Below are 25,776 nucleotides of genomic sequence, written 5' to 3' on the forward strand. Positions count from 1 at the left end.
TTAGTTGTCAGCTACTCGTCCACTCGCAGGCGCTGGAGGACCCACAGGAAGTGGAGGCACCGCTTCAGCCTGGGCAGCTGGAGGACCGGGGTCTGGAAAGAGGAGAGACGCTGGGTTTTTTTTGAGAAAAAGAGAAGCGCTTTATGAGGTAAAGGAAACTCCTTCATGGCGGTTCCCAACCTGGGGGTATGAAGCCGAGATGCTAATTTTGAATTATTATATTTTCTGCTGACCTTTAAGGTGGACCAGCTTTTCTCCTTTAAGTAACCAGTCGCTCTAAATAATGATAATAATAATAATAATGTACAAATGATAAAGCAAGAAACTGCTTTTTATTCTTTAAGAAAAAGATGTGCTCTAAATGGTCAAAAGTATTAATGCAAAAATTATGGAATATAAAAATCCCTCTGCTTCTGTGAGAAGAAAAACAAATCACAACTACAGTACAATGCCTGTCAAAAGAAAATTAATGGATAATAACTTTGTTTTGGCTGCAGACGTCCCCAGGTTGGATAAACCACCACTAACTACAGCCTTGGTGTGTGCGATGTGATGCGAATAAGCAGCAATCACACAAATATTCAAAGTAAATACCAGCTGTCAGCTCTTGGTCACATTAATATTTATTTTCCCCAGAAACCTTTTCTGAGATTGTTTGTGATGTAAATACTGGGTTCTAAAAACACACCCTGCATCTTCCAGCATACTGGTTTTGATGAATTAAATGATGTACACATTCCCCCGATAAAAACCCCTTCAAATCTGACAAACATAAAAGTTCATACATAAACACACAAACAAAATGTGTGGCAGAAGGACATTTGCACTCACACATGCCGTTGGGAGCTCCAGGATGGCGGGGGGGCATCATGGGAGCCATGCCGCCAGGAGGGGGGCCGGCAGAAGGCGGGCCGGACATCATGCGTCCCGGCATCGGCTGGTTCGGTCCCATCGGTCCTGTAGGGCGGAGAAGAAAGGAGGGTCAGTGAAGACGTGTGGAGAGGATTGGCTGAAGCAGGAGACATAGTTCCCTCTTTTTATAGAGAAAATAGTGTGTAATTAAACCCATCTTACACTTGTAAAGTCCCTCTTTGTTTCACTATTTCTCTCAAGTGGCTCATCAAAGAACAAAAAGGGGAATTTCTAAAACTCTTAACTGTAGAAGATACACAACTGATTTGTCCATGCCTCATATCAACGTCAGATGAACCCTCCTCCTGCTCCGTGTGTCTGTCTCTAGTGATGTGTCCTTTTCGTGTCGCGGCATCGATGCGCGTGTCGAGTAATCCAGGTAGATTTTGGTGAAGCGCGTATGGAGGCTTGTGTCGATGACGTATGCAGTGACGTTCGAAGCCTCGCAAGCCCAATTTGTTTCGATATTTGATTTTGACCCCGCCATTATATCATAAAGATAGACACAATATTAATAAGTTCATAATTGATGTATTGGCGTCACAAACATAATTTATTCAATTTTAAGCTTCACACACCAAAGCCATGGTGTCGTTATGATCACTCTGCCTGTTTTACATGTATTGTCCACTTGGTGGCGCAGTAGAGCAAATGAAGCTCCATGAAGCTTCGGCTCATGAGCGAACCAATTGGATGGAAAGCTTCAACGCTTCAGGAAGCTTCATCTCGCCATCACTATCTGTCTCTCACCTGTCTGTCCTGGGTGGTGAGGGCCCATTGAGTGGTGACCCATCGGCGGGTAGCCGGGGTGCATGCCAGCACTGGGTGGGGGACCTCCGTGGTGGGGCACCGGTGCTCCGTGGTGAGGCGGGGGCCCTCCGGGGTGCATGCCTGATTGAGGTGGCCCAGAGTGGGGTCCGGATCCAGGAGCCTGCTGTCCTTGAGCCTGGGCGGCGGCGGCGGCAGCAGCGGCGGCGGCGGCGGCCGCAGCGGCGGCTTGCTGCTCCATCTGCTGCCTCGCCTTCATCTCAGCGTATTTGAGCTGCTCCATGTGGAACGCCTGGCGCTCTGTGAGAAGCTGCTGCCGCTGAAGCTCCAACTGCAGAAGGAGGTGAAGAAACAGCAACATGGTTAAATGAAGAGATTCATCAGAACCAACACTACAAATTCCACCACAAATGGTGAGTCAAGTTAAAATTATTCATATAGCACCACATGGTAACATCTGCCTCAACAGGCTTTACAATCTACACAGAAAACAACAATATCTGTCCATCAACCATCAATCCAGTTAAAGAAAAACAATGAACCCTTTATCAGGGACAAAAAATAAAAATATGGAAGTAACTTCAGAAGGCGGGATTCCTCTTCCAGAATGGAAGGACAAGCACAGAATAACCAACGTAATAAACAATGACGAAATGTATTTTATTTCTGACAATAACAAATCTCAGACCCTTCGGAGTTCACGAGAAGGTCAACCAAAAGAAAGAAAGTATAACTAGTATTTGCCTTTTTAAAAGTAAAAATAACAAAAGAAAGTTTGAGAGGTTTCCCTTCTCCGAGTGTTACCTTCGATAATCTCAGAAAATGGACAGTGAGCACAAAGTAACTCAGCGAGATTCAACTAGGGCTAAAAATAGGTCTTTTAGTAATTTGGTTGGAAAAAAGCACTTTGTAAAGTTACATGCTTGTATGAAGAGGCTCTTTTTCAACTTCTATATAGCTCTATGACAGTATTCCACGAGAGTGCAGCACACTTCAGTGGTCTGCAGAAGAGATGGTGATCAGACAGACCTGTGAAGCCATAAGACACAGTGTACAACTGTTTCTGTGCAGTGGGTTAGGGTTAGGAAGGATCTTTGTTTTTATTTGTAGAGGTTCAGTGTTTTACAGCTTACTGTCTTTGGAACAGATTATGTAAACCAGAGTCCTTTTCGTGCACTATTTACAGCTGTGAAACTGGGCTACACTCCCTACACTCCCGATGCTCCACCGCGGAAAAACATAGCTTTACACTCTCACTGACGTCTCCGGGGATTGTCCAGCACCGGGGGTGAGGAGACAGACAGAGAGAGACACAGACAGAGAGCGACAGAGACACAGACAAAGAGAAGTAGAGACAGAGAAAGAGCCACAGACAGACAGACACAAAGAGAGAGACATACAGACAGACTCCCGGCGCTGACGGTCTTCGTTTTTCCATGAAGAGGCCGGTAACAGTTGAGACTGCTGCTCTGGAAAATGTTTTATGCTCGGTTCAATTGCTTCACAAAGAAGTAACTCTGTCTCGTCTTCAGTCTCCGTGGTGGATTCGGACCAAACAGCAGGCAACTTGTTCTGTGGCCAACGTCGACCCATAGACTCCAAATATTTACTGGTTACTTGTTTCAATTCAGCAGCCACAGAAGTGGGACAACGTGAGCGGATTGTTTTTGGATAAATACAATACTTAAAAAAAATGAATGAATATATATATATATATATACATACATACAATAATGAAAAACTAGTGTATTGCACGCTTTTATTTTAAATGAATGTTATCAGAACAATATAACAGGCACTCTTGGAGCAAGAGCAAGTTAACACAGTATATCAATCTGTTTTCTTTAAAAAAAAATCTGGTTTCCTGTTTTGAGATAAGGTACTTATATTTTGAAGGCAAAAGAATGGGAGTTGAAACGGAAATCGCATAGTGCGCCGTTTAACAGCTAAAGCTACGGTCTTTACGGTCAAATTTGAATGGAGAAAGAAACGGTATTAGCACTCCCCCGAAGAGGCACAAGTTCTTATGTTGGTTTTGGAATAATTAAAACACATTTAAAAACCATCAATCAAAGTGCAAGACCATCTGTCGGAGGGGGTCTGCTACAAACTGTAACTCTGAGATAACTGTGGTTACAGCGATGTCCAGTAGTCTCAGTGAAAGAAACAGCTGGTGCACGTTGTAACGCCGTCACTTGTGTAGTGCCCTCTGTTTCATACAACTTGTGTATTCTCCTCACGGTGCGTCTGGAAGCTCATACACGCGCCATCATTCGTTGCGATTCTAAGGACGCTGGTAGCTGCTTCAATGCTGTGTAACGCCTTTAAGTGTTAATTCAGGCTTGTAGTACTCCCGTGATGAGATCATTACAGTTTGCAGTGGTTACAAATTGCTTTGCTTTTATTAACTACGCCGTCTAGGAGAAATTTAAAATGAAAATGTCCGTTTAAGAGTGCAGTACCTTTCTCCATTTTCTCGGTTGATGTGTGTAGTAGTATTGTTAAACCCCTCCCAATGCTCCAACAAAAAACACATGATAAAATCATTGTCGGCGTTAATGGATTGCTGCGTTAACGCATTTATAACGCGCGTGCATATATATATATATATATATATATATATATATATATATATATATATATATATATATATATATATATATATATATATATATATATATATATATATATATATATATATATATATATATATATACATACATACATACATACACACACACACACACACACACATATATATATACATACAACACACTTGGTTGTGCAGGATCAATGCTGGCCAATAACGTCCACATTTAAACTCAACACGCTTCTTTTCTTTTTTTATACTTACGGCCTCTTTCTCTCGGTCCATGATGGTCTCCAGCTCCTCGAAGTGCCTTAGCTTGATCTCCAGCTTCTTCATCTGGGTCTCCACCAGCAGAGCCACCAGGGACTTGATCTTCCTCTCCTCCACCGCCGCCAAGTGCTGAGAGGATGAAGCAAGCAGGGGGAGGCAGACGAAGATTAAACATCTGGTCCAACACAGTGACGACCGATAAGTCCTTTAGCTCATTTTGCCACCAGAATTTGATTTAATATACTCCGTTCATGAGACCCTTCTTTACTTTACACATTTCCCACATTATTCTGAACTTCGTTCAACAATCCCCAGGATATAATTGGTATTTCACACGTGTTCAGATGTGCATACACAAAAAGGTTGCTGCTTTACGTCTTCTGATTTCTCGTCCAATGTGGTCATAATACATGACGTCCCGGGTGAACATTGGGAAGATCAGACTTGTTAGAGTCAGTCAGCTGTGGTCTCACCTTGGCCTTGGTGGCAGCCGATGCCAGGGCGGCGGCGGCCGCGGTAGCAATGTTTCCTTCTCCGATGTCGTGTTCCAGTTTCTTCCTCTTTTCGTCTCCTTCGTCTATAGCTGCCTTCTCCTCCTTCTCCTTCTCCTGCTCGGAGGGCGACGTCTCCATGGACTCGTCTTTTTCTTTGTCTGACGGGGACAGAAATGTAACTACCACTCTTATCTCAGAATCACCACACTAAATAAATGGCCTTCTCCCCTCTTGCATAGACGCTTTAAAAATGTTTCTACACACAAAAGTTTGCAATATTTTTAGCAATCAGTGGTTGACCGCTGAAAATACAAATATAAAAAGTAAAAGGTGAACAATTGATGATAATTTATCTGAACCACGGGAAAATCTAACCAGCTAAAACTATTATTATAACGGATTAATAGTTTAAGTAGTTTTTCAGGCAAAGATTCTAAACATTCCCTCTTTCCAGAGAGGATTTGCTGCTTTTTCTGTGTCAAATGTCGTATGAAAAAACAAAGCTCTCTTGGTTGTGGACTGTCGGTTTGATTTGATGACATTACTGTGGCTTTAAGAAATTGAGATTGACATAGTTTAATACTTTGACATTTTACAGACCAATAGGATTATCTGTCTTTTCATTCGTCAACAATACAGTTAGTAGTTATTTGCACCCTAAATTAAGGATTGGGTATCATTAGGATTGTATAAATACTACTACTCTTATGGGTTCTTTCTCATTACTAAATTATTGCTTTTAACATTACTATAAAAAAAATTACATTGAGAATTCAGTATTTGGATTTTATCTATACTTTAAATATGACTAAACGTGGTCCTCTTGAGCAGCAAAGTCACGACAAACGTATTAATATCACGACAAACGTATTAATATCTCACTGGAAACAAATCTAAATATCAATAAAATGAATCCTATTCCTGAGCTTATAAAGAATGAAGAACACGGACATCAGTCAGTATCAGTTCTACCTCCTTGTCCTTTTTTACCATCTGCAGGTACTGCTGGTAGAGGGAGGAGGAGCTGCTTTGTTTCAGCCGGAAGAGAAGTTTACAAGAATTGACCAAATCTTAAGATAAAGAAAACGATGACGTCTGACCTCATCAATAGTCCGGTTTTAAATAATATTAATAATAACAATTTAGTTTTGGTACCAATCCCTAGCCTTGATTAGGAGCTAATTGCTAATAAAATCTCAAGTGTGTGAAACATTTTCTTGTATAGCATCATGAATCTCATGGTTACCTGCTGAAGTCGTCTTTGCCTCCCCTCCCTCTTCGTTCTCCTCCTCTCGCTCCGACGCCTCCAATCCCTCCTTCTTCACCTTGTCAGCGGCATCCGTTTTGTCGCTCTTCTCTGCAGACTCGCTGGGCTTCTCTGCCTCGTCCTTCAACTCCGCCTGAAGGATGAGGACAGATTCACAACGTTAGTGGGACCGTGTCAGCGCCACGAGAATAAGGCCTTCCATTTCAAGTCCAATTTTAAGATCCGACTTAAAAGACAACATGAGATTTAGTGATTGCTTAGTGCTGATGAATGAGAAAATCTGACAGTTTGGGTTGTAAAGCCCAAACAGAGATGGTACACATGTGACAAATGGCCAAGAAACAGTATTAAAAAAAACACAACAGGTAAATGTGTCAGACGTTATATAGCTGGTGAATGAGTTGATGCACAGGGGAAGTGGAGGAATGGGTCATATGACCCGATCCACTTTTAGGCGGACAAACACTGCGATTTGGAAACAGCGCCTGACACTTGTTAATGGATGTTAATGAGAAAGCAATCAGCCAACCAGCAGCCCAGCAGAGGGGGACGGAAAAAAAAAGAAAAACGGCATTACATTCAGCCGGTGGGCCTTTTTGAACTGAGTGGAAAATGTACTTTAAACACCAAGTTGGAGAGAGGAAAATATTAGAAATGGGATTTGCTTCAGGAACTTGTTCTGCCTTTTTTTTTCAATGAAACTTTATATTTGGATCCAGTTTTTAAAGATGTATGTCTCCGATATCAATATGGTCTTCATGTAAGACGTGTTGACAAAAACTAATGATTGCCCGCATTAGCAATTAATCAGCACAGCAAATTTCTAAAACCACAGATTTCCTCGACACGTAGGATGCATGAAAAAATACAAATGGTGGTTTTACCTTATCGGCCTGCTGGGAGTCTGTGTCGGTGTCCATCTTCTCGGCCTCTGGGGCTTCTGCAAGAGACAGTGAGGTGGAGAAATTAGCATCATGTTACAGATTAAAACCAATCAAGCTGCTTCAGAATGTTGCGTTGCAGCCTATATTTTATTCTCCGATAATTTGCTTATGTTGCCAAAAAAACAAGCTCACAGGCAAGAAAGAGGGTGAGATTGCGTTCATGCATAATCAGACAAAGATTAAAAAATTACAGAGAGAAACATATCATCCGGTTTGAAATTAAAATGCAACCATCGATTCTCTGAGGGCAACACCATAAAAAAAAAAAAGGTGTTTGAAGGAAGAAATTCTGGACAGGAATTAAAGGTCAAAGGCATTTGAAGGGAGCACTGCCACGGGAAAGAGTGTGTGAGCATTTGCACACATGTGACCGGATGAATTCATGTGTGTGGTTGAGTGTTAAACCGTGTCATGGGTGCACTTGAGCGTGCGTTGAGGGTTTGAATATTGATTGTGTGTGTTGGTTGGTCGGCTGCTTCAGGCCAAGTGAGGCACTGAACACATTTAAGCTCATCGATTGAAACTGTGGCTCAAACAGGAGGGCATTAATTCAGGTGTAACAAATAAGTGTGTGTGTGTGTGTGTATGTGTGTGTGTGAGAGTGAGAGTGAGAGAAAGAAGTGAAAGAGAGGAATAAATATGTCAAGAAAGCACTGAGCAAAATAAAGAGAAAGAGATAAGCACACGTTAGAGTGAGATGACCCAGTTTTCTCTTTCCCCTCCCCTGCCCCATCTGCTTCCATTTTTTTAATCCACTGGGTATCACTGCGTGCGCACACACGTCTGTACTGTCCCCCCCCCCCCTCCCTGCTGGTAAAAGCTGACATGTGTATTGTCTTCAAATATCATCTGTCTGATATTCAGGCAAAGGAAGACCATCATTTTCATTTAAAAATGGCACTGGCTGGCTGGCTGGCTGGCTGGCTGGCTGGCTGGCTGGCTGGCTGGCTGGCGCACACACACACACACACACACACACACACACACACACACACACACACACACACACACACAATTTGCTGCCCTCCAGTGGCAACTAGAAACGTGAAACTTTGCATCGCGATTCGGTGGTGAATGATTCTGCATCGATGCAACATTATCGAGAGGTTGCTTTCATTTCAGCTTGTTGCTCTTACCACCAATATTAGAGGCCGTTTCAATAACTGGGCTGAAAAAAATATGAAATTCAACCATGGCGTTGTTAACCCCGTTGGTGGATGCAGTGACTTAGACCAAGTAACAGTTCAAGAGCAAGAAAAAGTAACTAACTGAAGTCTGCTTTAGTTCATGAAGTGTAAAATCACGTTCTACTCACCAGTCTTTTCTGGTTCTTCGGGGGCGGTGCCAGCGATGCCGCTGCTCTCCAGGCCGAAGGCGGGGTCCACCTTTCCTGTGCTCCTGGCCGCTTCCTGCACCTTCTTCACGTGAGCCTCCACCAACTCAGCTGGCACCTCCTCACGCACACGGGAGAACTCCTCTGCAGACGGAGAGGATGCTTATTAACAAATTATTCAAAACTGACACTCAATATTTCCATGAAGGCATTCTTGAAACATTTATTCCTGTTCTCAAAAGACCTAGTTACTTTGTCCATCTTTGGTTCTTCTTTCAACTTCGTTCGGTGTTTCACTATGGGAAGTTCGACCTGTCTGTCACTGACATACGTGGTGTCATTGGAGCTTCCTTAGTTGGTCACACCGAGCACTTCCCATAGTGAAACACCTCACTCCGTTATCAAAGAACGGGGGTTACGTTAAGTAACCCAAAGTTTCTATTCATATTTTTATTACCAATTCCAAGTTTACCACAGAAAATATTATTTAGTTGTGTGATTGATTAATTAACTTAAAAGAAGTGTGTTGAATTTTAAGATTATAAAAGTGTTGCTTGTCAAAGTTCACAGATGTGAATTTAGTTAGTCATGTTGATGATCACTATTATTTTTACATGCAGTCATGTAAAAAAAAAAAAAAAAAAAATGAGCCTGTAGCCTGTACTTAAAGAACATTGACATACATTCATGGATTTTTCTTACTCGTTGCTACAAATGTAAAAAGAGGAAATGTAGTCCTGATATATTTCTTTTTAGATCATAGTAGAGCAAAAATCAGAGGCCACACAGATTTTTATGACTGCAGTTCCACCTTCCTTCCACCAGTACTCACTCACCTAAAGCTGCCCGAGCGGCAGCAGACGCCACTCTGGGGTCGACCACAGAGGCCAGGAAGGCCACTGTGCTCATGACGGGGTTTCCAGACTGGCTGAAGGGGATGGGCTGGTAGGCCAGAGGGCCCAGGGAGGCCTCAGTGCTCTCCATGTACGGATCCTCAATGGGAAGGCGCAGGAAGTGCAAGATGCACTCGTCCTGGGTGCGTGAACCGATGTGCTCAGACACTTTGTTCCAGTCATCTTTGAACATCTCCAGCGCCTGGGAGAGTCGAAGGGAGTGAATTTACATTTAGCTATAAAGTCTTGTCAGAGTGCAATATTTATAGGAGGTACGCAGGATCATAAAAGGAACGGATTTAAGAGTCGTAAGGCAGAAGACGATGGGAGGGAGGAGGAGGGTTATGCACTGCAGAAGGTAGATAATTCAAATGTAAGAAGGAAAGAAGAGAAAGAGTCAAATTGAAAAAGGATTTATGAAGCAAGGGAAGAAGCAAAAAAGCATAATGAGAAAGGCTGTCAAGAGTTAAAAGGAGGAATAGGGAAAAGTAGGGAAGAGAGATGGAGGGAATAGAAAGAGAAGATATGCTGATGTCAGGTGATGGAGGTTAGAGATGAACAACGAGCCACAAGGGCATAAACCGTTTTATGTTTCCATCAGTGTTTATGACAGCCGATTGGAACAAGAGACTGGGTTTCAGCGCCGAGCAGTCATACATATTTAACGGGTTTCTTTCCTCTCTAGTGTCCTGTGAGACTCACCTCCAGCAGCAGAAGAGTTTCCTGCTCGGTCCAATCCCTGATGGAGTTGACCGTTTTACCCTGAAGAGACCCGGAACCAAAAGATCACATTAAGAATGACATTAGGAAAACGTATTGGCAGTATTTCAAGTAGAATAGCACAGAGGCTTTCATTCATTTTTGTCTATATCCACCAATATAAGTAAAAACAGAACATTTCTATATAACTTTTTACGGCTATTGCCCCTTTGTTCACCATTTAAAAAACCCTATAGAAATGATCTCTGGGGCTCAAGAGGTTGTGAAGCGAGTCATGTACCGACCTTGAAGTTTTTCTTGTTGTAGAGGTCGCTGCGAAGGCCGAAGTTCTGCAGGTCGATGGACTTATCTTTGCCTTTGTCGGCGAAGTTGGGCATTGGCTGTTGGGGGGGAATCTAGAGGGATGAAACACATGAGCAACGATGTTTTCAAGCAAGTTCTGTTTTAGTCCCGTTACAGATGTCTTTTGGTATACCAAGTTGCTCACACAAACAGTAGAAAACGATGGAATCCAGAGAGCATAACATGCTACATTACAGAGAAGCCGTGATTTTAATTTGTGTTCCTTATATCTCTTTTATTCAATTTACAAACTCCCTTCATCTATACATCATTCTCTGCATCTTGTATGTTTTAAATGGGCCCTACCGGTGGGGGTCTGTGGTTCAGGGGCATGAGGCCAGATGGCGTGTCAGCCAGCACGGTGAAGTGGGGTGTGGGTGGGGGGCCCATAGGTAATGGGCGACTCTCGGAGTCGACCTGGTAGTTCACCAAACCCCACTGCTCCAAGTACGCATGAACCCTGGAGACAGACGGCAAGAGACAATCGTTATGTTTTTGTTTTTCTTCTCCATTAAGAAATGTAAAAAGCTGTGTAGCAGAGTTATGGAAATCAGACTCCATGTTGGAAACGAGCGGCTGCATGCCACCTGAAATCAACATCAGAAAGGGACACAACATATTTCTAAACAACGCTCACCTCATGATGGCGCAGACATCCCCAGTCAAGTTCCTGCGACAGGAGGTGGAGGTGAGGTACTCTTGAGGGTTGAGCCGATATGTGTCGATCATGAAGTTACGGTAGGCTAGGAATCTGTTGAAGGGTCGAAGGAACGGGATGAGCATAATGGGAAACGTATCGCTTTGGGTCTGCAGCCACACATCGTACAAGATTTACATATAAATGTTTTTGGTTTCATGTCATTTGTAATAATGTGTGGATGGTGTGTGCATGTGTGTACAAGCTTACATCTCTGGTGTTTTGGACTTGTTCTTCCCGTTGAAGAACTCGGGCAGGGCTCTTCTCTCGATCTCATGGATGCTATCAGGAGAGGAAATCAAAGAATTGGTTTTATGATCAATGATTTAAAACGATGCGGCTCCTTATTTGCGATACAACAATCCGTTTAGCCGCTTTCACTGCCATAATAGCGACAGTGACCTTTGAGTTTTTCCATCTCAAGGGCACCTTCAACTGCAAGTAAAATACAGCTAGTGATTCAAATAAAAAACAAGATTCCAACTAATATAACTTCTTCAAAAGCCTTGAGCTTCAAGCCAAAATCAAATGAGTGTACAATATTGAAGCACAGAGGCCTCAAGTTCTAATACAGAAACAAAAAAGAGCAACACGTACCAGTTGTAGTCAAACCAGGCGCCGTAGCTGGGGATGATGATGTGGTGAGTCTGTTCCGTCACGTTGTCCTCGCTTGAGTCCATCAGTCGGTTGATTTCAGCTTTGCCCTGCTCCTCATCATCCTGCAGGAAGGGACAAAAGAGACTTCTCCTTAAAACTTTAGGAAAAATCCTCCTCAGTAAAGTTGGATTTGGGCAGAGGGGGGAAGGGTTTTGGAGAACTGAGATAATAAAACCAAAAAAGGTAGTCGTGTGCACATCACATACCGTATTCAGACCGGACACATAACAGATTCAGTGAGGGTGAAAATGTTTTGACTTTTCAGATTTTCATTAGCCAAAAGGTCCAAATGACAGATTATGCAGACACCATCATTTAAATAAGATAATTATAAATTGTGTCTATTTAAGTTTTGTTTAACATAGAATTCTGTATTGCAGTGTCTCACTTTTTGTTTTACATTGTATTGAGCCCTCATGATTTGAATAAATAATGACGTCAGCATGATGTGAACAATTTGCTGTAGTTATACTCTTTGTCTAGTCATGTTTGTCATTTGCAGAAGACACAGTTGGTTCAAAATGTTGCCTTATTTTTGGTGCCCAAACTTTACTTACTACAAACTAATAAAAACCTGAAGTTTTCTGATGACATATTGTTAAGTGTAGGGTTTTCATTCCATTTTTAAAAAAGGTTAATATAATTAAAAACATTCCGAGAGAGACTTTGTGAGAAAACCAGGCAAACAGTCAGCAGGAAGTCAGGGTCATCGATCATCTTACCTTTCCACCAGATAGCACGGAGTCGTCCTCCATGTCATCTGGAAATGGTCAAAACAGATTTCAGTTAAGATACGTCACACTTTTTTTCTGAATTGATTCAAGTAATTTATACACAACAAAACAGATGTATTCATTTATTGATACGCACCCAAATCAGCCACATTCCCTCCTTTCACTGGAGTATTCTCACTGTCTTTCTTTGAATTGGCTGTGTACAAAAGAAAAGAGAAAAAAAGATATATCGATTTTTTTTAAAGAAGATTACAGAAGAGGGTAATTCAGTCGTGGGCATGGAGCACTCTGGCACTCTGGTTTGCAAAAGAGGACACTACAATAGACAAGAAGGGGTGGATGGAAAAGTGGGACACCACAGGTGGGACTTGGTCTAAAAAGAGAAGAGAATCTTTCCAGAGTTTCCTCGAACTGAACATCAGCAAGACATGAAGACTTTCAGCTAACCGCCCTTGTCAGTCTCATATTCCCTATTTTTTTGGCCCATCATGTGTTGCTGGTTGTATTAGTAACAGACCCAGACGTCGTAAACAGATGTTACAGGGACTTGCATTATGATGCGTTCAAGAAAAATTATAACACTATTGTGATGCGTTTAATTATATCAGCCAGCTTTAAGTAAATTATGATGCCAATTAAAACTATTAATGCAATCAAAGCAAGTATTTCAATAAAAAGACAATATATTTATTTGCTAATCATATGAATTGTGTGTTTTTACGCAAAAACAAATCTCTACAGAAAACAACAAAATAAAAGCAAAAAGAACACTGCTCAAACGCAAGTCTCAGACCTTTACAGTCATGCAGTAAAAATAAAAGGCAGACGTCATCACTAACGACCCTTCAAGTTTAATTTCAAGTGCTTATGGGTTTATGTTTTTGGTTGTCTGTGTGTGGGGGGAGACGAAGGATTTGGATGTTCTCGCCATCCTCATGTCTCCGTGTATGATAACCACACAGGGAACCACATATTCAGGCTTGATAAGTAAATTAACTAAATGGACCATTGATGTCAATTTGCTTTACAGCACTCAAATAAACACATTTTAAATTAAAAAAGACATAAAAAAAAAATAGAGACGAGAGAGCTCAGAATTCACAAAAAAAAAGAAGAGAAAAATATGTTTTTTTTTATTTATTTATTATTATCGTTTACTAAATATGTTTCATTTTGGTCTGTGGGAACTTTCATAGAATTTCTTAATTAAAATTCTAGAACAAATGGTGGATTGAAAAGATGGTTAATGAATTAATAATGATCATTATGATTTTGGCCTTTGACCTGCAATACCACAGAAGATCATTCATTGAGATTGCCAGTAAAATACAAATAATAACACAGCTCTTCTTTAACATTTTAACCAACTGTCTAACTAATTCTCTCGCCACATACCATTCTTGGACACGCTTCCCTCCTCCATGCTGGCACCAGCCGAGGAGTCGTCCATGTCCTTGGTCATGTCCTCCTCCGTGTCCTCCTCCTCGCCTCTGTGGCCCCGTCGCTTCCAGTGAGGCCCCTGGTTCCTGACACCAAAGAGAGTCATAAGTCAGTTACATGTCACTTGAGATCCTCGACAGAACCAGCCGTTTCCTTCTTTAGCTGTGCAGATCACAAAGTCATCTCCACACATGACTCAAAGTCAGTGTGTGTTTGGACTTTACATCGTTTTTACATTTGCCAGGGTCTTTAGTTGCATCATTTATTTTCAGTTTTCAGTGCATAGAAACAGCTCTGTTCCAGCAGCCATCATTCAGGTTAACAAATTATAAATATATCAGCGCACTGATGGGTAGTTTTGTGAACTTTTATCATCATGTTTGTCTCGTTGTCTGTGTTGCTGTAATGTGTGTCGAGATGGATGCCTTGCTTTCTATTGCAAAGTAAGTCTACCTACGGGCTCAAATAAAAGTAACCTAATAGACATCCGTGGTGACATTTGTAAGGTTACGTCTGGTGATATCCTACTTTTTGGTTCTTGCCACCACCCCAATAATAATAATACAAAAAAACTCAAACTATTAAAAAACACATCAGTGTGCTACACTGTTGCACTGGGTAACATGCTATTCTATTACTATGAATCAATCAAACCAAACTGTTATCCTGTACAGCATTTTGTGACCTTTGTCTGTGAAAAGTGCAATATGAATAAACTTACTTACAAATTGGTATTAATCCGCCACTTAAAATAGTCCCCAAAAATTGCATTATTTACACCTGTGAGAGTAACATTCAATAGAAACTACAGTGACCAGCTGTTTGGGGAAACAACAAAAACAAAGCCCCGTCTTCTACATTTGATTCAACTTTCTTTGATTCAACTTTTACAACAATTATTTGCTCGACCTCTGCTTGTAAACGACAACATAAAAAAATTGACCTCCTTACCCCTTCTTTCCTCCCTTCTTGCGGGACTCGGCCGGAGTGCTGGGCGGCGAAGGCGAGCGCCTCCTCTTCTTGCTGGCAGAGTTGGCTTTGCGCTCCTTGCGATCGGGTGTACGGGAAGACTGATCAGACAAACCCCGTGCAGCGCAGGGAGCGAGGGATGGAGGATGAGAGAAAGAGCCGCAGAATGAGAGGATGGAACGGTTGCACACACAAGGAGGGGAAGCGGTGGGAGAATGACGGCAGGGAGGGGGAGGGGGATGCCGTGGAGGTGGAGGAGATGACCAGGGTTCCTGTACGCTGTCCTCTCAAATGTAGCTTCTCCGTCGCTAAAACCCTCACCTCATCGAGGTAAAAGATGTATCTGCCATAAATGATCTTTAGCAGACGAATACAAACCTAACTTTTGTATTACTAGATTGTCTTTCACCTTGTAAAACTAATGTAATAGAGTAACTAATAAACATAACGAAACCTCTGAATCAAACAGGCCTCTGATTAACTTCCCTTTGTGCAAGCTTCAAATGAGGTGGGAGCATTGAATGTGTTAATGTTACCTCCATGAGGCGACGGTGAATAGACAAAAGAAAAAATATTTTAGCTAAAACTCTCCCCTTCACATGGCATCTGATTGCAGTCATTTAGATGTAGTTCACCAGAATTTTTGTTCCGATTTCATTTTTTATCATGGTGAGTTCTCTCCCAAACATGAACAGAAACCCTGACATACATTAGGAGACAAAGAGCGAGGAAAGGTTTGGAAAGGATGGGCAACAAAACAGACAAAGAGGCCAGATGCAGCCGAAGGAGATGCACAATCCACACGACACAGCAACATGCAACCAAACACAAAGACTTCTACACAAGCCGGCTGCCTTGTTTTCAAAATGTTTACCAACTTTCCCCACATTACAGAATTCATGACCAATATTTGATTTATATTCATCATGAACTGCCAATCTGAACAGTCAGGATAGTTAGTTAGTTGGTTGGTTATCACCATGTGGGACACAATCAGGAAAAGTTGTTGCTGATATTTAATAGACAACAAAGAGCGGTTTTAAGCCGGACTGATTATCCGAGGGTTAGAAAACATTCAGAGCCAAGACCACAACACAAATACCTACCTCCTCCTCCTTGGGGAAGATCTTCTGGCGGAAGCTGACTGGCTTCTTGTTGTCGTCCACCTCGTAGTCTTCTTCATTCATCCACTCGTTGAAAGCATCCGTTTCTAAAACCCACTTGGCATGGACCTAAGTGGGAAGGAGACCGTTGTTCAAAATGATCGTGTGTGCTGATAGTTTATTATTCTGTTTTTCCTACTAGAATCGAAGCCGGATTTTACTTCATTAAAAGTTAGACATTAGAAATTATTAAACTTTTAACAAAACGTCACAAAGTAGCACCATTTAAGTGCAGCCGGACACAACGACTACTTATTTAACAAAACCGGTGCTCCCTGGCTGCTTCTATTTGGAGGTAATCAAACTAAATAAAAATGAAAGATGTCCCACAAGCTGGTTGCAATTTATTTTTCCTTTTTGAAATCAAAAGGCTGTTTCGATTTAAAGATGTTCAACTTGCTAAAAGTTCCTTCTCTCGTGCTCCTTACTGCTCACCTTCCATGGTCTGTCGGGGCTGGGTGGGTCCTCCACGTCTCCATCCACCTCGCTGGCTGATACCCAGGTATCATAGCTGATGGAGTAGAAAAACAGTGATGAGAACCACATTGATGAAGTGACATGCTGTCACCAAGACTACAACATAGGCCTGAGAGATTTTGTTATTCGCTATAAAAATAATTTTTTAAAATATAAAAATCAGGGCAGTGTGCAAAACACAGGGGGAAATGAATGTACTGCCTCAAAAATAGAAAACTTTGGGAAATTGAAATGTTGGGTATGTTTAATCCCTTTAGAAGACCCTCCTTTTCTTTAAAAACTGAACATTTTATCTTGTTTTTTTTTTTTTTTATTATGATCATCATCAGAGGTGGTTCTTCAAATATCACAAAGAATGAAAATAAGCATGTCAGTGAGCTTCTTTCTCCTCCTCTCAGCTCACCTGTCTGGGGAGAGACCCCAGTGAACCAGCACCTGCTTGTCTTTCCTCATGACAGGACGAAGCCACTCTTCTGCAACACACACAAACCAATGCTGACATATACACATTGACCAACTATACAAATTACTGAGGAGGACGTAAAAACCTCTAGTGTAACCAAAAGATTGGTAACAAGTTTACCAGTAAAATGTTTGCTTACAATTTGATGTTATGATAAGTGATAATCTTACTGTAGTTTGCATTTTTGTTTAAAAAAATAATACTTTTCTCTTTAAGCCGGCAAGGATTGATGGGAGGTTTAAACATTGGCACAGAATTGGCATCACTTCTTACTGTTCAATTTCACCAAAGGGAGAACTGGGTGGTTTTCAGAAAATTTCAGAGATGTATGGTTTAGAAAAACTGGATTTACAAACCAGGGCCTACTTTAATAAGGAGATTAAAACAAAGGATAAATGTGATGCCAATTTAATTGATATATTTATTGACATATATACAACTATGGACAACAGGGAACTTATTTAAAAAGTATACTAAAGTATTCAATCCAGTAGAAAACACTCAACAGATAAGGTTAGATTAAAATGGGAGAAAGAATCTGGACATGTCATTTCAGAGGAGGACTGGTCAAATATGTGCTCTGTGCAGTCCACTTCCACCGGCTCGGGTCTCTGGAGGGAATTCTGTTGGCGGAATCTGATTAGATAGAGACAGAGACTGACTGGACAGATATTGTAACTGATGTTCAAAATATGGAGAGAATGACTTTCTCGCTGAATCTACGGTTTGATACATTTTTGAAGTATTGGGAAAAATGGATTGTGTTTGTGACCTCACAGGATCATCACTGATCTGTTATTGGGTGAATTGACATTTATTTCCATCAGTGTACCATCAGCATAAATGTATAGGTGACCAACTTTTTGTTCCATGTATGTATGTTCAGACCTGCAAACTCATGAGGGGTGAAAAAGGTGGGGGGTGAACAGTATCACTCGTCGAGAAGCTGACAAACTATGATCACTATGGGTTTTCTTTTGACAATACCCAAGTGTGCGTACACACACACACACACACACACACACACAAAAGTTTGGGGTCACCCAGACAAATGTTCAGTTTCTTCGCAATTTCTCTCATGGAATAGGCTTCATTTCTAAGAACAAGAACAGACTGGTGAGTTTCACATGAAAGTGCTCTTTTTCTGGCCATTTTGAGAGTATAATGGAACCCACACATGTGATGCTATGCATAGGAAGGCCAGTTGTAAAGCTTCTCTCACCAGCATAACTGTTTTCAGTTGTGCTAACATAATTGCACAAAGGTTTTCTAATCATCCATTAGTCTTCTATGCGATGAGCAAACACAATGTACCATTAGAACACTGGAGTGATGGGCCTCTATACACCTATGTAGATATTTCATTAAAAACCAGACGTTTCCACCTAGAATAGTCATTTACCACATTAACAATGTATAGTGTATTTCTGATTAATTTAATGTTATCTTCATTGAAAAAAAACAGTGCTTTTCTTTGAAAAATAAGGACCCCAAACTTTTGAACGGTAGTGTTTGCGTGTGTATACGTATATACACATATCATGTATTTTGTAGACTTAATACTTACAGTATGCAATACTGCTGTACTATACTGAATATTGTTTTGCTACTAATACATTACACTTCATAATATTAGACTTATATGCAATAATATGTATAATGTAACAGCCTTTTTTATTTTAATTTGACCATATTATGTCATACTGTTATTATACCACTTTACTTTGAGGAGACGTCACTGTTAGTCTAGAACACTGAATAATGTTTCCACCAGGTAAACCTGAACATGCACACCTCTCTCTGTGTGACAGTGATTATAACCGCATAACTCTATAGATTATAATTAACTGGAGGATACACTTTTTTCTACACGTAGATCTTAAAACCTTAAATATAAACAGGAGCCCGGCCACCCTACGGAGGAAACTCATTTTGTTTTTTTTTATTACAATAAAAGTTGGATAAAATCTCCACTTGTCCTCTCCTTATATGTAGTGAGGTGTCGGTAGGTAGAACTGCCAGTGCTCTCTCTCCAACAACGTTAGCTAACGTGTTAGCAAGCTGACTAGCTAGCCATTAAACAGCTGATGGGAGGGAAATGAAGCTGCTGTAGACATCTTAACGCTGATTGGCCAAGACTCGACACGTCAAAGATCTTCTATTGCTAAGATGATCACGACCTCAGTTTTTCCCGGTGGCCTACTCCAATCTCAGAAACGCCGGCCAGTTGACACCCCCCGTCCCAAAAACAAAAACTCTTCGGATCTACACGATTCACGTGGATGACACATTTTCATTTCAAAACGGCGAATTTCGCCGAAAGGTGACAAGTTTGCAGGTATGTATGTGTGTCTTATTGTATCTTTGTCTATTTAAAAAATAAAGTATATTAAAAAAAAAGTAAAACTTTTTTTCTATTTTTTTATTGTTATAGTACATTAAATACTATTTTTTAAGTTTGAAATATACTGAAAGTGAGAGAAAAGCATCCCCAAATATTATGGGGTTAGGTATTGACTCGGTATCTTTCATCCAAGATTTGATTGACCTAATCTGTGAGTTAGAGACAATTCAACCCTACCTTCTTCTTGTTGGGATGGAGAGGGGTAAATGTGGTGGGTGGCCTTTGGCTTGTCATCCGTAATGGTGCCCTGAGAGGACAGAAGGGAGAAAATAATGAATAACAACCAAAGAGATGGCTACAGTGGAGTTTGCCATTAAAAAGAACCCTTCTCCACTATTTTTTAATAGTCTAGTTTGAGGTCAATCATTAAATGAATTTTTAATGGTCTAGTTTGAGGTAGTAGGGTCGGGCTCACCTGGTGCCTTTTGATGATGTCTTTGAGCTTGCTGGCTTGTTTCTGCTCAATGTCCGGCGACAGGAAGACGGTTGGTCGAGTCAAGCAGTTGTTCTAAAAGCACAGAAACAACATTTCATATCCCAAAAACGTGTGTAAAAGAAGATCACTGCTCATCTATGGATGTCTCCATGCAGCTTAACGTGGTTAAAACTGCATACAAGTTATTACTCGTTAATAGGTTATGACGGTTAGACAAAAAAGATACTTCAAAAAAGCAGATTCATGCAAGTTAGCTAAAACCCATTAATAACTAGTTTGAGGGTCCTTTTGTGAAGTCCAATAAGAGCCATCAGATTGATCACATAATCTATAAAATACATTAAAAAAATATGTACAGACTGCAGCAGACATCTTAATTGTGGACACTGAGCTGTTCATCAAAGCAGCAGCAGCGTGTGTCGCACCTGGACCAAGTTCTTCTCTACATTTAGGAACATTTCCACGTTCCTGTCCATCCGGGAAGGATTCTGCAGGTCAAATCTACGCCTGGGGGTGGTTGACAAAAAAGAGCATGACATGCAATAAGATGTGGATGCAGCAGTATGGTATATACAACAGGTACAACGCAGACTTTTGTAAAAACATCAGAGTGACTATGTAAATGCGGGAGTTTCATTGGTACGACAAAGCCAACTGCGTTACCCGTCAGGACGACATGAGGGTTAAAGTTACGGTCAACACCTCTTTCTATGGAAGTTGCCACAAGTCAACTCACCATCCCTGCTCGCTCTTGAACTTGTAGACCGACCCCAAGATATGACAGAGAGCACCACCTGCCTTGAAATCCAGGAAACACTTGGCCTGAGGGTAGAAGAGTCACAATGAGGACGTGAAGTGTCTACACACAGGGTACGCTAGCTAGGAATTTTATAAACGCTAGAACATTTCAAAATTTATTTTATGTTCTGCTTACAGGTAGCTTGGTAAGAGCAGGGTTGTTGACCCTGCGTCCAAATGCGTCTTCCTGGAACTGCAGCAGCTGGACCACGAGACCCGCTAAAGATTTACTGGAGGGGGAGTCATTCTGGACAGACTGGAACCAGACAGTATAAAAACATTCATTAAAACGTATCCCAGTGAAACATACATACACGCATCCAGAGCTGCATGATTTGTCACAAGAAACACAGTGCACCACTCTAATGTCAATAATTAAGGGCTAATATTGTTTCATTCCTTCGAAGAGGAATGAATAAATATTAGATTAGAGCAACGATTGGAATAAAAAAATTAACAATTTTTTTAACAAGTTAACCGTGGTCAATTTCTACTATCAAAATAATTGTGAATATTGTCATAAGTGACTTGGAAAATGCTGAAGAGGTCACTCTTATGGTGGGGGTGGAGAAGTAAAATAGAGCCTGATAAAAAATAAACCATAGCAATTATGTTTAAAAAAAAAACATATATATACACACACACACACACACACACACACACATATATACATACATATATACATACATACATACATACACATATATATATACATACATACACATATATATATACATACATACACATATATATATACATACATACATACATATATATATACATACATACATACATATATATATATACATACATATATATATATACATACATACATACATACATACATACACATATACATATATATATATATATATATATATATACACATATATCCTTGATAAAAAAAATATTTCACAAGAAGATCTGTTAGGTAATTCAAATATTTGCTTCTTTTCAAAACATAAGGTTAAGTGTTTCCAGTAAGTGTTTGCATCATTTGAAGAGGTGTATGCATATTATGATGATTATCGGGATAATATCATGAAATTGCTCATTTTAAGGGGGCCAGAATAAGCTTAACAAATTGCCCCATGTCTAACCGAAAACCACAAAAATTTGTATTTTATTAAATCAAAAAAAAAAATTGTATTTTATTAAATCAACCAATCAAATGACAAATAATATTCTCTAATAAAAAGAAGTCTGCAAAGTGGTTGCTTGAAAAAAGAGAATTTACGACAAACAACAAAACTGTGTTCAACTGTTTGAGGGTGTATTTTTCATTTAAAATTGATGCAATGTTGCCAACGATTACAGCTAATACAACAGCACTTCATTTGGAGCACCCACTGAAATATTCGCCCACCGAGGTCTACGGTCGGGGTCAAGAACACCAAGAGCTTGCAAAGTAGATGTTTTTGCTGTCATGGGTCCTGTCATTTATCAAATCTCACACATAAATGACCTTCTCATCAGGGCCACAGCTACATTTCCACTCCTCTCTTGGTAAATAGCTACAATGCTGCAAGGGGATACAGTGATAAAAGGTCTCGCTGTGAGCAAATAGGACAAACTAAAATAAAAAGCTCACATTAGCCCTGGCGTAATTATAACAAGGACATCAAGGAGACCCACTTTAAAAAAATATATATACCTATTCGCTGTTTTAGATACAGTGATATCATATAAACACACTCAAGCACCTTGGTTCACGTTTCTGCAGAAGCACGTTTACATGTTTACTTTCTCTGCGTATAAAAGCTAGCTCCAAGCCTCCAAAACTGCGTTTCCACAATTCCTCATCCAGATTCCGCCAATTTAATTAACTTTTTTCCTTCAACATAACCAGCTAAAGTGTACCAGTGGGTTTGAAGAGACAGGAGGAACCATTCTTTGTTTGGGTAACTTAGTGGGCGAGAGGAGCCTGAACCGGCTGGTACGCTGCTGTGTTGACAAAACTCACGCCGCGCTCACGCTTCAGCTCTGAACACAACCAATTGATGATAACTCTCTGAGCACAATGTATGAGAGAAGGAATAAAAATAGTTCAAACTAGAATATGTTTGCCTCAAATCTGATTGATTGCACGGTGTCCCGTGATTAGCTTTAGGCCTTTTTCTTCTCAAATGCTCATAAGGGAGTTTAGCTGATGTGTTATCAATTGAGAGACGTTGCAAATACAAACGGAGATACCTTCAGCAGCTGTAACGTCAGTCCGCCTCCTGTTTGTTAACGTTTTCGCGGCAAAATGCGTTATTATTATTAACGGCACCGGAGCGGCAGTTGGCCAGCTAGCTAACGGAGCGGAGCTAGCTAACAGATAAACAGCTCCACGAACCGTCAAATTAGACCTTTTGTGTGTGCGTTTTTTGCATTAACACAAGCTAACTGGGCATCGCTTTTAACGAACAAATAAAAGTAAACGTTCGTATGACGTCAGTGGGGGTTTTGAGCGGCCGCAGCAGCTAGCTAGGATAGCAGCGCCCCCATTGTGCCAGCGGGCCGCCATAGACGATCACCTTCTTGTAGTGCTTTCCGATCCACTGCCGCACCGTCTCGAACTGGGACACGGTCTCTGAACTCTCCCAGAATTTGGTAGATGGGCCACCGTCTTTCTTTCGGCCCACTGCGGTCCCGCCGCCGACTGTGCCGGTGGCCGGTCCGCCTGAGCCCGTTCCGCCTGCCGTTGTCGCCGCCGTCGCCATTGTGTGCTTTTTTGTCCGCTCCGTCGTCTTTCTCTCCTCACGGCGTCGCTCACCGTGCAAGTTTTCGAATGATGTTGCGCAGCCGCAGACATGTTGATATTTTTGAGTCTCGCGAGTCTTCGTGTTGGAGGGCTCATGGGAGATGTAGGCAACTTACACGTTTGTTGTTCATAAAAAAAAGAGTAATGTAAAATTATAACTATGAACAAATAAACATAATATAAATACATTTAAATAAATAAACAACCAAATCAAAAAAGGAGTAAGGACAGATACTCATCTTTAGATCATTCCTTCCCACTGCAATAAGACAATATAATAAATCACCTCTGCAGGGAGACGTGGTTCCCAAGGGGATCAGTTTGTGTACAGTTTATGTTCTTCAAACCCAAAAAATAAATAATAATAATAATAATAATAATAATAATGGTGATGTCACAAGGCTAAATTTTGCTCCAATAGGAAAAGGACAACCATGTTCCCCAAGGCGTGTGCTGAGGACCATGTTCCCCAAGCCGAGAGAGACCGACTTCAGAGCCTTGGTCAAGTCTTTGCACAGGGGCAAAGCCAAAAAAACGTTGTTGAAGAAAAAGCTTTGTTAAAGAAAAAACGTTGTTAAAGAAAGAGCACAAGTGGTCAAACACTTGACCAAGAGCCCGGAATCTGTCTCTCTCTGCTTGGGGAACATGGTCCTCTGCACACGCCTTGGTTGTCCTGCTCCCATTGGGGTAAAAGGCGTGAAGCGTTTCGCCGTGGTTTCACCCTGGATGTTATGTTGGGTTTCAGGCAGCTGAGTCTTAGTAAACAGGTCTGCTCCTTGGTTAGTCTGGGTATTGGTTCAATCTTTTGGATCTCCTCAATATTGTGCCTCTGTCCATCCGTCTATCTCCGACGGGTTTGACGCATTTGTTGACATCCTGGTAATGCGATATGGTCCCGCAAAGTGCTGTCCCATTTGTATTTACACCATTTTGTGCCCTACAGTCTCTCACACTCAACCATTTTTACAGGTGACGTCAGTAAGTCCCTGAGGGTTTTTAGGATGCAAAAAAGTTAGCATCCTTACAAGAAATGGAAATAAAGAAGCAGCGTTGTTATTGTGTTGCAGGGCAGCGCTACTTCGGCCTGTGTTAGTTGTATCAACATAAATGTTTTTATTCTTGGTTGAGAGGGCAAAAGAGTGAGACAGATTATTATGGTATACTAATGTGGATGATACATGTTTAAATAAATTATTCTTTGCTCAAATGTAATTATTCTTTGCTTAACTATTCTAATTTCTCCCCCCAAAATTATCTGCATGCAATTTTTTTTTTACAGTATGTACCTACAATGCCTCATTGCAATGAGGGCATGAATACTTCTGCAGACAGTGGGGAAATAATTTGGGAACTCATTTGGAGTCTTGTTTTACAGGTGCATATGGCAAGCATCATTATTTTGCATTTCAAATTCAGAGGACAACATTTTCAGACCTATCAATTACTTTGGATAAAATATGCCTGTTTTTAGCCACCTTCTCATTGTGTTTCTTCACTGCAATCCTGTGTCCGTCGTCCAGCTGGGTAGCGATGTTCACTTTGCCTGATATGGCTAGCTTTACGGCGTTATCCATGTGTGTCCTGTTGTTCTCATGTTTTCTGAAGTGCTTCATGTACCTTACTCCCGTATCTGTCCATGCTGGATCTGTCCCTGTTGATTTAAAAAGCAAGCATGGAAAGCAAAATATGGCTTTAGCACGACTGCATCCAGCTGATAGATGCATCTTCTTGGTGTACCTGCCTCTACAGAAATAGGCTGCTTCCCTTTCACATCAGTCTGTTATCTTATGGATCAGGTTGATCTGGGCCTAGTTGTTTTACCTGTAGTTTCTCCGCCAAAGTTCTTCTATCAAACGGGTCTTGGAGGAGAGATTTTACCAAATTAGGGTTGGGTCTTCTTGGAAGAGAAGTGCTCGTACTCGCACTCGCCATTGTCATGTTGTTAAAATGGTGCCTCGCGAGAGACGAGGACGAGAACGAGAGACGAGAACGCTCACCTTTGGGCCAAATCATTTTGGCCCCAAGCTGATTGATAAATATAGATTATGTTTAGCATTTTTGTATAAAAACGGGACTTTAGAGAGTACTGAATTAGTACAGTTTACTTACACACAAAGTGTGTGTCCTCGCATGTGGTTCACCTCCTTAGTAATACTGTACGTCCTTTCCTACCTGATCAGATCTCCGGCTTGATTGTGTACTTTTGACTATATTTACTTTTATTCTGTCTTGAATCAATATGTGTCTGAATGATTCCTC

At 41.0% G+C, this 25,776-nt stretch overlaps 1 protein-coding gene across 1 annotated transcript; it reads right to left on the reverse strand.

The window, feature by feature from the left end:
* On the reverse strand, positions 1 to 23,476 carry smarcc1a (SWI/SNF related BAF chromatin remodeling complex subunit C1a; the record flags this gene model as incomplete). Its single annotated transcript, XM_079227636.1, has 28 exons — positions 1 to 92; positions 832 to 957; positions 1,663 to 2,011; positions 4,535 to 4,669; positions 5,014 to 5,192; positions 6,281 to 6,434; positions 7,186 to 7,241; positions 8,561 to 8,722; positions 9,415 to 9,673; positions 10,174 to 10,233; positions 10,476 to 10,586; positions 10,840 to 10,993; positions 11,171 to 11,284; positions 11,441 to 11,512; positions 11,828 to 11,949; positions 12,610 to 12,647; positions 12,758 to 12,817; positions 14,017 to 14,147; positions 15,013 to 15,131; positions 16,137 to 16,262; positions 16,629 to 16,704; positions 17,074 to 17,143; positions 19,715 to 19,784; positions 19,953 to 20,045; positions 20,399 to 20,480; positions 20,710 to 20,795; positions 20,908 to 21,027; positions 23,291 to 23,476. 28 exons carry the CDS (start codon positions 23,474 to 23,476, stop codon positions 1 to 3), a joined length of 3,402 nt encoding a protein of 1,133 aa, XP_079083762.1.
* Positions 23,477 to 25,776: the final 2,300 nt, after the last annotated feature.

This window comes from Taurulus bubalis, assembly GCF_910589615.1.
Source record: "Taurulus bubalis genome assembly, chromosome: 12".
NCBI lineage: Eukaryota > Metazoa > Chordata > Actinopteri > Perciformes > Cottidae > Taurulus > Taurulus bubalis.